Source organism: Mandrillus leucophaeus, unplaced genomic scaffold, assembly GCF_000951045.1.
Source record: "Mandrillus leucophaeus isolate KB7577 unplaced genomic scaffold, Mleu.le_1.0 Scaffold644, whole genome shotgun sequence".
Lineage (NCBI taxonomy): Eukaryota > Metazoa > Chordata > Mammalia > Primates > Cercopithecidae > Mandrillus > Mandrillus leucophaeus.
In genome coordinates, this window is record NW_012106964.1 from 655930 (window position 1) to 668262 (window position 12333).

Here is a 12333-nt window from a genome sequence, read left to right on the forward strand (position 1 = left end):
GATGATATTGTTATGAAAGGCCGGCCTGGCCGTGTCCGTGGGCTGGACGATAATATTGTTATGAAAGGCCGGCCTGGACGTGTCCATGAGCTGGATGACAATACTCTTATGAAAGGCCGGCCTGGCTGTGTGCATGGGCCGGATGACAATATTGTTAAGATACCAGTTCTTTAATTTACCCACAGATTCAAGGTAATCCCAAAAAATTACAGAAAGCTTTTTTTAAAAGAAATAATTGACAAGCTGATTCTAAAATGTATATGGAGTTAGAAAGGGGCATGAGAGGAGGAGACACGCTTGGGCAGCACAGGGGGCAGCACCGGGGCGGGCGGCTGAACGCCGTGGCATGGGGTGGGCGAGGGGAGGGACAGCTCATGGCCACCTCCTGGGTCTCCAGAGTGGACAGTGAGTCATCAGGGACTCTCTGGAACTTCTGCCTCTTGCCGAAGTATGAGAGGCATCCTAAAGAGGCACTTTCAGGCAGACTCCTGCTGGCACGGGGAGGCCTCGTTGGGGGCAATGGGGCAGCAAGGCTGAGTGTGGGTCCCACTGGAGGGGGCTCCTCCGGGAAATGGCGACTCCAATCTGAGGCTGGACACTGCTCCAAAGGCCGAGGTGCCTCAGCAAGGGCAACAGAGCAACGCAGGACCAGCAGGGCACTTGGCCCAAGGACACGGGAGCTCACACTGTCGGAGCCAGGGAGTCACCATCCTAACTAGAGAATGGACTGATGATGTCAGCACTCCCACTCGCCATCACCGGGCAGTTGCCACAACAGCAAATAGAGGGCACCTCCCACTTGTGTCTCACTTCCCCATCCATCCTCACAGCCACTGAGGGAGGGGTCCCACTTCGTCACCGCGGCACGCATGGCTTGGGGAATAGCAGCGGATCGAGTGCAGGGACAGGGATGAGACTGCACCTGTCTTACGACCCCAACACCACAGTGAGGCCCATGCCAGTGAACCTGTGACCCTCGCCTGCCCTGGACTGCTTCAGCCAGGAGCCAAGTGAGGCAGAGAAAGCTGGAAACGCTAGCTGTATGTTGAGAGAGAGCCCATCTCTCCACATTCAATGTGGAGTACAGATGCAATGCCCGGAACCGTAACACCCATTTGTCGCCTCAAGAGAAGCTGGCCTGAGGTTGAATCTGATGCATCAGCAGAGCCAAAAGAAACCAAGTGAACTGGAGCCTTCATCAAACTGCACCTGAAGCCCCGTGACAGCTTTACAAAACCCACGTATCCCCACAAAGCCAGCTCTGCACGGTTCTGCTGAGAGGCGAGGCAGGCGGCTACAGGGTGCGGGAAAACTGACCCAAGCATCCCCCTCCCAGCACTCCGGTGCGAGGCCTGCACAGCTGCCAGCTCGGCGGCTCCTGCACCACCACTCAGGTGGTGCCGTTGCTGCCAGCAGTCAGGTGACTGAGGAGTCTGCGAGGCCTGCCTGGGGGGTGTGTCACCTGAGGCCCATTTGCCCTAGCGCCCTGCCCTAGTCTGCCGGGGCCAGAACTGACCTGAGCACAGAGGCTCTCTCATTTGCTTGTCATTATTTAAGATGTCATTTAGAAGCACCTCACGTCCTGCCTATCTCACACCTGCTCATTTACTCCCATAACCACCCGTGTTTTACAGACGAGGACACAAGGCCCTGAATCACAGCACCTACAGGCCGGAGCTGGTGAGCTGCAGTGGGCAGAGGTAGGGTCAGGACCAGCCCAGGTTCCCTGATAGCGGGCCCTGAGCTCTCCCAGCTGCCATGCCAGCTCCCAGATGACACACTTGCCCTGGAAGACACCCTGCCACCCGCTCCAGACCCAAGTGCTTAATCCGCGCTCCTGCCCCTCTGCCCGTGTTCCTAGTGACTGCAGTGCCCCTGCTGGTCCCTCGCCTGAGGGGGCTCATGGGAAGAGCCTGTGGTTGGGCTGCTTTGATTTCCCAGTTCCTGCCCTTTCCCAGTAGGTGGACTGCCCCATCCTAGACCTGGCAACGCCCCAGGAGTGACTCCAATGTGGACCACGGCTCAGCTTCATGAGCAGGTGACGCCCAAGTCAACACAATGCAGTGGTGTTGATGCACAGACCCAGGGACCGCCCACGGTGGAGGAGGTGACCACCAGGGCAAGCGGGCCAGCAAGACCTGGCATGAGAGCGCCTGGAAGTGAGGCGGGCAGAGCGGGCAGAAGTCTGAGGCCATGTGGCTGGAGCAGGTGGTGTGGCCATGAGACAGGTCTACAGTAGTGAGGGTCATGCTGGGCAGACCTGAAAGGCCACAGCCCAGACTCTGGGTTTTACTTTACTGGGAGGCAGGCCACTGGAGCCTCCTGAGCAGGAACCGATGTGATCAGATCCACACTTTTAAAGATCACTTTGAGCTCTACATATAGAATCCACTGTCAGGGGCAAGACCAGGGGTGGGGAGGCCAAGAGGAGAAAGTGCAGGAGCCCAGAAGCCAAGGCTGGGACTGGACCAGGAGGTGGAGAGGAAGGTGAGAAGCACACGGACACGTGACAGTTCAAGAGGAGTGGACAGGCCAGCCCATGACTGGCGAGGGCAGGGGTAGGGTGGGGTCCTGGAGGTCCCTTCCTTGGCCTGGGACTGACAGGGAGACCCCAGGTCAGTCCAGAAGGACCCTAAGTTAGCAGGCGAGAAGGTGACAGGGCTGGAGGGACACCTAGGGTTCCAACGCTCCACTGAGGAGGGATTCTGAGCTGTGGGATATGCAATACCACCAAGGGAGGGGAGGAGATCAGAGAGGAAAAGAGGCTGGAGCAGATGGATGAAGAACCAGCACCAATGAAGGCCAGGGCCCCGGAGAGCATGAGACAGATGAGGAACCTGCAGCAGCGAACGCCAGGGCCCAGGAGAGCATGAGATGGATGAGGAACCAGCACCAGTGAAGGCCCCAGAGAGCATGAGACAGATGAGGAACCTGCAGCAGCAAAGGCCAGGGCCCCAGAGAGCATGAGACGGATGAGGAACCAGCAGCAGCAAAGGCCCCAGAGAGCATGAGACGGATGAGGAACCTGCCAGGGCCCCGGAGAGCATGAGATGGATGAGGAACCAGCACCAGTGAAGGCGAGGGCACCGGAGAGCATGAGACAGATGAGGAACCTGCAGCAGCAAAGGCCAGGGCCCCGGAGAGCATGAGACGGATGAGGAACCTGCCAGGGCCCCGGAGAGCATGAGACGGATGAGGAAACAGCACCAGTGACAGCCCTGGAGAGCATGGGCTGCACAGGAGGAGAAAAATTCTAGAAGGAATCAACTCAACAGTAAAAAGAAAAATACCCAATCAGGACATGGGCAAAGGATCTGAATAGACATTTATTCCAAGAAGATATGCAAATCAAAAGATGCTTGAAGCTATCAATTATCAGGAAAATGCAAATGAGATCACCACAAGACCCCACTTCGCACCCACGAGGATAGCCACATCCAAAAGACATATAACAACAAGTGCTGGCAGTGAGGTGGGGAGATGGGAACCCTCCAGCACTGCTGGTTGGGGTGTAAAATGGGGCAGCTGCTTTGGAAAGTCTGGCAGTTCCTCAAAGGGTTAGACAAAGAGCCACTGTATAACCCAGCAAGTCCAGTCCTGGGGATCTATCCAAGATAGGTGAAAACCTACACCCACGCAAACACCTACACACCTACATTCACCACAGCTTTATTCATCGTGCTCAAAATGAAGTCACCCAAATGCCCACCAGCTGGTGAATGGGTCCGTCCTTCCAGTGGGACAGAGCGGAGCAGTTCTGCACAAGCTGGTGAATGGGTCCGTCCTTCCAGTGGGACAGAGGGGTGCAGTTCTGCACAAGCTGGTGAATGGGTCTGTCCTCACAGTGGGACAGAGAGGGGGCAGTTCTGTACCAGCTGGCAATTGGGTCCATCCTTACAGCAGGAGAGGAGCACGGTTCTGTACCAGCTAGCGAATGGGTGCGTTCTCAGTGGGACTGAGGGGCACAGTTCTGCACAAGCTGGTGAACGGGTCCATTCTTACAGAGGGACAGAGGGGTGCAATTCTACACCAGCTGGCAAATGGGTCTGTCTTTACATATGGAGGGCACTGTGAGCCCTCTCTGGCCCCCTCACAGAGCCCTCCATCGGGCACTGCAGGAGGTCAGCTCTTCATACCCTGCTGGCCACCCCCCTGCCACAGGGACTTGCCTTCAATCCAGTGGGATGGGATGAACTGCATACATGGATCATGGCCCTGCCCTGCTTAAGCTCTCACTGCAGGAGGCGGGCTGTTAGGACTAAGCCCCTGAAAGAGCTGCCAAGCACGAGCCTGCAGTGCTGAATGAACGTCACCCAAGGCTCCTTGAGCCCTTCTGGTGCTGATTCTGACATAAAAATCCCAGGCCGGGAAGAAGAGCACACTTCATGTGGAGCAGCAGCCCAGCTCACCCAGATCCCACTCCCATCGCTGCATGCTGGGCAGCGGGCCAGCAGACCCTCAGCAGCCACCTCTAATGCACCCCCACTAGGGCCACTCAACCTACACCTTCACCACACCCAGAGAGGTGAGAGGGAGGCATCACTGCGTGCCCCAGGCAGATCAGAGAACACACGTGGCCCAGGCAGATCAGAGAACATGCGTGCTCCAGGCAGATTAGCGAACCCCTGCATGCCCCGGGCAGATCAGAGAACACACGTGCCCCAGGCAGATCAGAGAACACGCGTGCCCCAGGCAGATCAGAGAACACGCATGCCCCAGGCAGATCAGAGACACGTGCCCCAGGCAGATCAGAGAACACGCGTGCCCCAGGCAGATCAGAGAACACGGTCCACAGGAACAAGTCCAAAAGCTCCAAGGGGAGCGGGTCCTCTGTGCCACTGTGGAAAGTAAAAAATGTCCCCTTCAAAGTTTCCCTTCTTACTAAAGAATAAATCATAAGTGTTACAAATAATAGTTTTTTAAAAAAACTAACTTCCTTCAAGCCTCCTTGCTTTTATACTAATAACTCTTTGCCAAGTCCTATTCTATGTAGCTGTTAGATATAAGGGAATAAGTACATTCTATGTCTTTGTACTTTAACCAAGATACTTGTTCTAAACATGCTCAAACACGTCCCGGCTCATAGCCTACACACCGTCCTTATTTGGAAATGTGACTACTTTTCTAAGTTCTTTCACAAGCAACTTCCTCTTTTCCTTTTGTTCTCCTTTGCCTTTACCTATTCAGGAAAGTTTTAAGCTGTTAGCCAATCAGGTCTAAAGGACCCAATGCATAAGGGATAAATATTCTTGCCTTTCTTTGTTCAACTGTGCTCTCGTGGCAGGATTGCTAACAGGCAGCACTCCTTCTGCAGAAAGTAAAATTGCCTTGCTGAGAAAATTCTTTGTCTGAACACTAGTTCTTCTTTTCGGCACCAAGGAACGAGTATTTCTGACAGCCACACACCATGGGGTGAGCCAGCCCACACACCATCTCCACATGGTGACGGCCCCCAGGGTGGAAGGGAATAGAGCCCAGACAGGAGTGTGTGAGCCGAGCTGCCACTGAGCCCCGCCCACGGGATTGCAACGTGGCCACTGGACTCCAGTGTGGGGGTCTGTGACAGGGAGGCCTGGGGTGGGGTCTGCAGGCAGGTGACAGAAATGACCTGGCCACATCAGCCTTGCATGGGATGAGGGAAATGGGCCCCACCTGGTGAGGTTTTTCTGAAGCTGAATGTATTCAGGTGGAAGGACCACCCTCCCTCCTGAGACTGGGTCCCTCCTACACTGCAGGGCTGGAAAGCCTCTTCCCTGATGAAATGATGGCGGCCATGGATGAAGGTATATCCTTTAAATGTCCTTAGTTGGCGACTTCGTCAATGTGGAGGAAATACAGAACTGGCAATCATGTTGGTCTCAAAAGTTATTTTTAAACGTTAACAGTCCATGATATGGGAGCATCCGAGGGGCCACAGAAGGCTCTAGATAAGCTATGACAAGCAGGCTAGGACCACAGCCGGCCACACAGGGAGGACCAGAAAAGTACTAAGGCAAGAGTGTCCAGACCTGACAGCTGAGGCTGGCCCAGGGGAGGGCCACGGTGCTGGGATACTCGGTCCTCAGACCAGGACAGTCTCCTCCCCCACGCTGGGGCCCTCTCTCCTCTCCAAGGCCCACAGTGGGTGGTGTCGGTCTTCGGCTAACCAGGCCGGGCGGCCCAGGATGCGCACATGAGGGCCAGGGTCCTCAAGTGCCCGTCCCACTTGGCCCTTGTGACCTAACCCAGGAGCCGGGCAGAGGCACAAAGACCTGAACACAACAGCTTCACTGGGAACTCGGCTCACCACACTGAAGAGATGGGAGAGCCATAGACCTGGCCCAGAGTTACACGAGTTACGTGCATCAACACGGCCCTCTGAGAGGCTACGCGTTTCCTGAGCCTGAGTACCCCAGAGTCCGGGTGTGACCAGCAGGTCCAGGGTCCCTCGCTGAGCTCTGACTCTGCGAATATGCACGGGTGTGAGGAAGGCTGGCAGGGAACATTGACATGCTAACAGTGGTTCCCAGGCGTCCTGTGTCCAAATTCCTCATCACAAGCCTACGTCACTGTCACATCAGAAAACAGTAAGTTTCAGTTTCATAAAAGGGCTTAAAAAAAAAAAGGCTAAGAATAGAATTGCCCTGAACATCTGCAAAGGGTGCTCTGCAGCTGGAGCGTGGGGCTGTGTGGCAGGGCGCCTGTGGATACTGAATGGAGCCACTGTGAGGAGGAGCAGAGACTCCAGCACCCTCTACCCTTGTGGGAGCCGTGGCCCTCCCAGCCTCCTCAGTTCTGGCCCTTTCAGGGCACGAGGCTGGTGTGGCCACCAGCTCTACACAGGGGAGCCTGAGGACAACATTCCAATGCAGTGGCCTGGGGCTGGCTGGGGTCCTTGGGGCTGCGGGCATCCTGCTCACTGCAGGGCGAGACACAGGCAAGCATGGAAGGTCACAGCAGCAAGTGCAGCGGGGACCAGATGGAGGGCCAAGGTATAGACTGCTAGTGTCCCCTCGGACCCCAGAGTGCCACTCTCACCACACCTGGGACAGATGCTCCCTTCCCTCCCCTCCCCAGCCCAGCCAGGGCTCAGGCTTAGCAGACAGCACCCAAGGCACCTCTCCCCATCCCAGACCAGCCCAACCCAGGGCAGGCTGCTAGGCACCCCTCAAGGAAAGTCCAGTGGGAGCCCGCCAAGGCTCAGCTCCCCGAAAGGGCAGAAGCGAGACAGGACGCCCCACTCCAACCTAGCCCATGGCTGTGCAAATGGCACATTGGTCTCACCTCCTGTGTCCACAGCTGAGCAGGCCCCAACAGGGAGCCTTCAGACGTGAAAGACACATTTGGAGCACGTTGGCAGGGAAAAGCGTGTGCCAGGAGGCATGCATCCCCGACCTCAGCACACGCATGCGCGTGACTGGGGCATGCACAGGTGCACTGAGGCTTCCACGTCGGGGCGGGGTGCACCTGCGTGCCCCGGGCGCCTGCAGGCTGAGAGCCCAGTCTCAGGTTCACAGCACTGACTAGGCTTATCCGTAGGTGTGTGTGCATATATGTGCACACGTGTGCCCAGGCAGCTGTGGGCAGGCAGCTGTGTGGACAAAGCCTGTGTGCACAGGACTACACTCCTGCCCCTGCCCCCCAATGTGCACCACGCCCAGGCATGGAGATGCCATGGCCCACACACTCACAGGCTGTCCCGAAGCTCCTGCGTGTCACTCGGTGTCCCTAAGGACTGAAGGCTCTGCTCCAAGGAGGTCACTGCCCGAGAGAAGAGGGACAGGGTGAGGGCAGAAGGAGCTTCCCTGCCCCTGCTACTCCACATGGGTGGCCCACTGCAGCCCAGGCAGGGTGAGCAGAGCCCAAGGACCAGTGCCTGAGCCAGGGCAGACCACCTAAGTGGCCTGGAGACCAGGGCACACACTGACCTCAGCATAAGGTCACACCAGCCAGGACCCCCCCTCAGCTGGTCTGCGACAGGCGCTCAGGCCCACGTGCAGCTCAGGGGCTCTGAGGAGCTGCCTCCAGCAGCCTTGCCCTGGCTCTGGGGACAGCTTCTCTCCACCCTGCTCCCCTCACCCCACCCCTTCCCCTTCCCCTGGCCATCTGACACGTGGCTCTCGTCCCTGCTCTCAAAGATCTAAATGCAACAGCTTCGCTGGGAATTGTGCTCACCACACTGAAGAGATGGGAGAGTCACAGACCCAGGCCAGAGTTACACAAGTTATGTGCACCAACAGGGCCCTCTGAGAGGCTAAGGTGTCCCTAAGGACTGAAGGCTCTGCTCACTCCTGCAGTGACCTCTGGTCTGCAAGTCTGAGAGGCCCTGGGATGCTCCTTCCTCCACTGGGCTCCATCCAGATCACACAAAAGGTGTCGAGAAGGAGCAGCGTGGGGTCAGGGAGAGGAGCCAGCAGCGGGTAGGAGCAGCCGGCGGAAGCGGCACCCGGCCCTGACCCAGCACTTATTCCTTCCCACCCAAGAAACCCGGGACTGCACCACAAGACAGCCTGAGGGGGGGACGCCATGCACCAGCACCCTCGACTCCCAACGTCGTGTCGGGGTCCAGGGCACCTGGATGGAGGGGCAGGCCCGGGCCAGACGCAGACTCACCACTGGAGTTGATTTGGAAGACGTTGGCTGACATCTCCTGGAACAGCTCCTGGAGGTCACGTGGATCGACCTGGGTGGCTGGGAGAAGACAGGGAGGAGGAGAGAACACAGGCTGAGGGTGAAGCCTGCAGGCCCAGCTCTGCTAACCGCTCTGGGCAGTCCCCAGGGGCAGGGACCTGAGAGGCGGCAAAGTGGCCCTGAACCCCTCTCAGGGGTTCTTTGCGGCTTGGCCACCTTGGGGTCAGGGCTGGACACCCATGCCTGCCTTCAAAGTACCCACGAGCTGGAAGAAAGGAGAGGAAGGCAGGGGGTGGTCCCTCAGAAAGGCTGCACCCTGAGCTCCCGTACACCGCAGCAGCTGGCGTGTGTGCCCGGCAGCTACAAGCACCTGCTCGTGGAGGCTCAGAGCAGCATCACTAAGAGTCAAAGCACAGCACCGCTGACGAAGTAACAGACATGAGGTCCAGCTCTGCACCGCCAGCTCAGCATCGGAGACAGAAACACTGGTTTCCACACAATGCAGGTGAGCTCTGAGCGCAGCACACACGGAGATGAAAGCCAGCGGGAAAAGGCCACATGCTGCATGGTTCCACACATCTACCACGTCAGAACAAACCAATCCTCGGACAGAGCCGGGGCAGGGGCAGTGAGAGGGAGGAATGGGCATGACTGCTAATGGGTACGGGGGTCCTTTTGGGGGTGATGAAAACGTTTCAGAATTAGAAAGTGGTGATTATAGAATGCTGAATATTCTAACAGACACTGAACTGTATGCTTTAAGATGATTAAGATGGTGAATTCTGAGTGACTGGGTTTTATCTCAGTTTTTAAAAACCTACAGAACATTGTGAGGACAGCAAGTCTTCATGAGGCCATGGTGGATGGAACACTCGCCCGCCGCACGGTGAGGATAAACGGCACGGCCACCACGGGAAGGGTCTGCACGCTGCAAACACTCGCATGAGGCCATGGTGGATGGAACGCTCCCCCGCCGCACGGTGAGGATAAACGGCACGGCCACTACGGGAAGGGTCTGCACGCGGCAAGCACTCGCATGAGGACATGGTGGATGGAACGCTCCCCCGCCGCACGGTGAGGATAAACGGCACGGCCACTACGGGAAGGGTCTGCAAGCGGCAAGCACTCGCCCTCTGCCCGCCCCCCAGGCAGCATCTTGGGCATTTACACAGAGGGGCAGAGCGTACGTCGAAGCACATCAAAACACTCGAGGCCTGCCCACCCTCCAGCCAGCAGCCCCGGGGTTCACAGAGGAGCAGAGCACACATCCAGAGAAGCTCCTGAAGAGCACTCCCAGCTCCCGGCAGCTTGACTGCTACCAGCCCCCACCCGAAGAGAGGGCTGCAGGGAAGGGACGGCCACATGGGCCTGCATGCAAGGAAACTCCAGGCACGCAACACGGTGAATCTCAGAAACACTGCTCAGACGACAGCACAAACGGGGCGCAGGTCCAGAACGACCAAGGCAATCCCCGGGGCCTCCGGGCCAGGCCAGGGAACTGGGGCAGGGCCGGAGGGACCCTTGTGGGTGAGGGCCTGCCCTGGGCCTGGACAGAGCTGTGGGTTACACACTTCTGCCACGAACTGTCACAATGCCCAGGATGGCACATTTAGGAGCTGTGCGGTTCACTGTACATAAATGAAAGAGGAGTGAATGGCAAGTAAACCAGCGTTCGGAAGGAAACGCACTGAGGGCCAAGTTCACTCTGAAATGCACGCAGGTGGAGGCACTAAAGGCGTGACTAAACCAGGTAGAGACTCCAGGCTGGCATCCAGGTAGCAGCTATGGGGGTGTCTGTGCAGTTCTTTCAACTTTCTCTGCAAGTTTACAATTTTCCATATTAAAATTTAGCAATAAAAGAGCGTGGTTTGAGGTCTACAAACAGGTGTGAGGGCTAGAAGACACTAGGGGTGCTACGGGGACCCTCCCAACACCAACCCTGTGTGGACTGGCCTCAGGTGGCGCGGCCTGAAGGTACACAGCACCCCTGGCTGGACATCTGGGTTTCCACCAGGACAAGGCCCAAGTCCGGCTCTGCTCGGGGTCACTGAGCTGCCTGGTCAGGGCAGGGCTGATCCTAGCACTCTATCTGGGAGTGCGCAGGTCTGTCCACGGATGCTCTGTGCACCTCTGGCTCCCGGGCAAGTCCTGGCCCCCTGCATACTTTCCGTCCGGCTACCTCCACCCTGCTCCAGCCCCAGGCCTCCGGGTCCAGCAGCTGCACTCAGGGCAAGGACTGGAGAAAGGAGGAACTGCCAGGCGGCCTCCAGGAGGCATCACCCAGCACCCACCACCCCTCGATGCCACCATGGCCCAGCCTAGCAAGGTCAAGCCAGGGTCTCAGTTGCATTCGTGGAACAACAAGAGTGATGATGAGTTAAATCAAGTTTTGCCTAAAGGTGCCTCCTTACATATTTTCAGTGTGGCCTACAGGTTGATTTGTACATCTTGAATGATATCAACAGGCAGTGTAAACGGACCGTGCCCTACACTTGTGCCAGTCACTGAATTTTGGCCAAACGTAGCCAACAGTTCGAACCATGTTCAAATAAGGCAAACACCAAGCTGTAACCGGTCTGTTTCCATGCCTCACTTCCGTTTTCTGTATGTCACTTCCTTTTTCTGTCCAAAATCTTTTACCCCATGGCTGTGCTGGAGTCTCTGAGCATACTCTGGCTCGGGAGGCTGCCCAATTCATGAATTGTTCATTGCTCAACTAAACTCCTTTAAATTTAGTTCAGCTCAAGTTTTTCTTTTACCATGGAACAAGCTCTGGCAAGAGGAGCACGAGAACCCATCCTAGGGACCAGGATCACCCTCCCCATTCACAGATGGGCAGGTGACCTGCTCAAGGTCACAGGCCAGTAAGGGGCACACACAGGGAGGGGGGCAGCAGGGGGGAGGGGACACAAAACAAACAAAAAGAATTGCCAGAAATAATGACCAAAAGTACTCAAATTTTATGAAACTACAAACTCGGAGATTCAAGAATTTCACCAATCCACAAGCCGAACAAATATATATTTTTTAAATCCAAGGTATATTATAGGCAAACTGCAGAAAACCAGTGATAAAGAAACCTGAAAAGTGGCCCAGAGAAAAAACTGTACATTTCATGAGGAAGACAAAAGATAAGAAAAGATTTGAGCCTTTCGTCAGAAACTGTGGAAGCCGAAAGACAATGGAAGGATGTCTTCAAAGTGCTGGGAGGAAAAACTTGCAACTAGAATTCTACCCCCACTGGAAATTAGATTTCTAACACAGGGGCAGATTTTGACAAGCCAAAGTGAAAAGAATCAGTTCCAACAGATGTGAAGTACAGGAAACGTTAGAAGTAGCTAGTTAGGGTGAAAGTAGCAGCAAGAAACTGGATCTCCATGAAGAATTAAAGAACGCCAGAATGGTAAATAGAAAAAAGATACGTTCATTTACTTAAAACACTATTGATTGTGAAAGCAAAATCCACACCTACGCGCTGGGGTCATCATGTGTCAGAAACCACACGTGGTCCCAAACGTACCGAAGCCACACGAACGAGGCGGGTCATCACGTGTCGGAAACGACACACAGTCCCAAACGTACCGAAGCCACGCGAACAAGGCGGGGTCATGCGTCGGAAATGACACGTGGTCCCAAACGTACCGAAGCCACGCGAACGAGGCGGGGTCATGTGTCGGAAACGACACGCAGTCCCAAATGTACCGAAGCCACGCGAACAAGGCG

At 56.1% G+C, this 12333-nt stretch overlaps 1 protein-coding gene across 1 annotated transcript in view; it reads right to left on the bottom strand.

The window, feature by feature from the left end:
* The window catches only part of TSNARE1 (t-SNARE domain containing 1), a 143296-nt gene that overhangs the window by 97719 nt on the left and 33244 nt on the right, over positions 1–12333 (bottom strand). The window contains exons 6-7 of the mRNA XM_012000967.1: positions 8593–8670; positions 7671–7740 (exon numbers count right to left, since the gene is read on the bottom strand). Of these exons, the coding sequence (XP_011856357.1) occupies positions 7671–7740; positions 8593–8670 (148 nt within the window). The remainder of the gene's footprint in view (positions 1–7670; positions 7741–8592; positions 8671–12333) is intronic.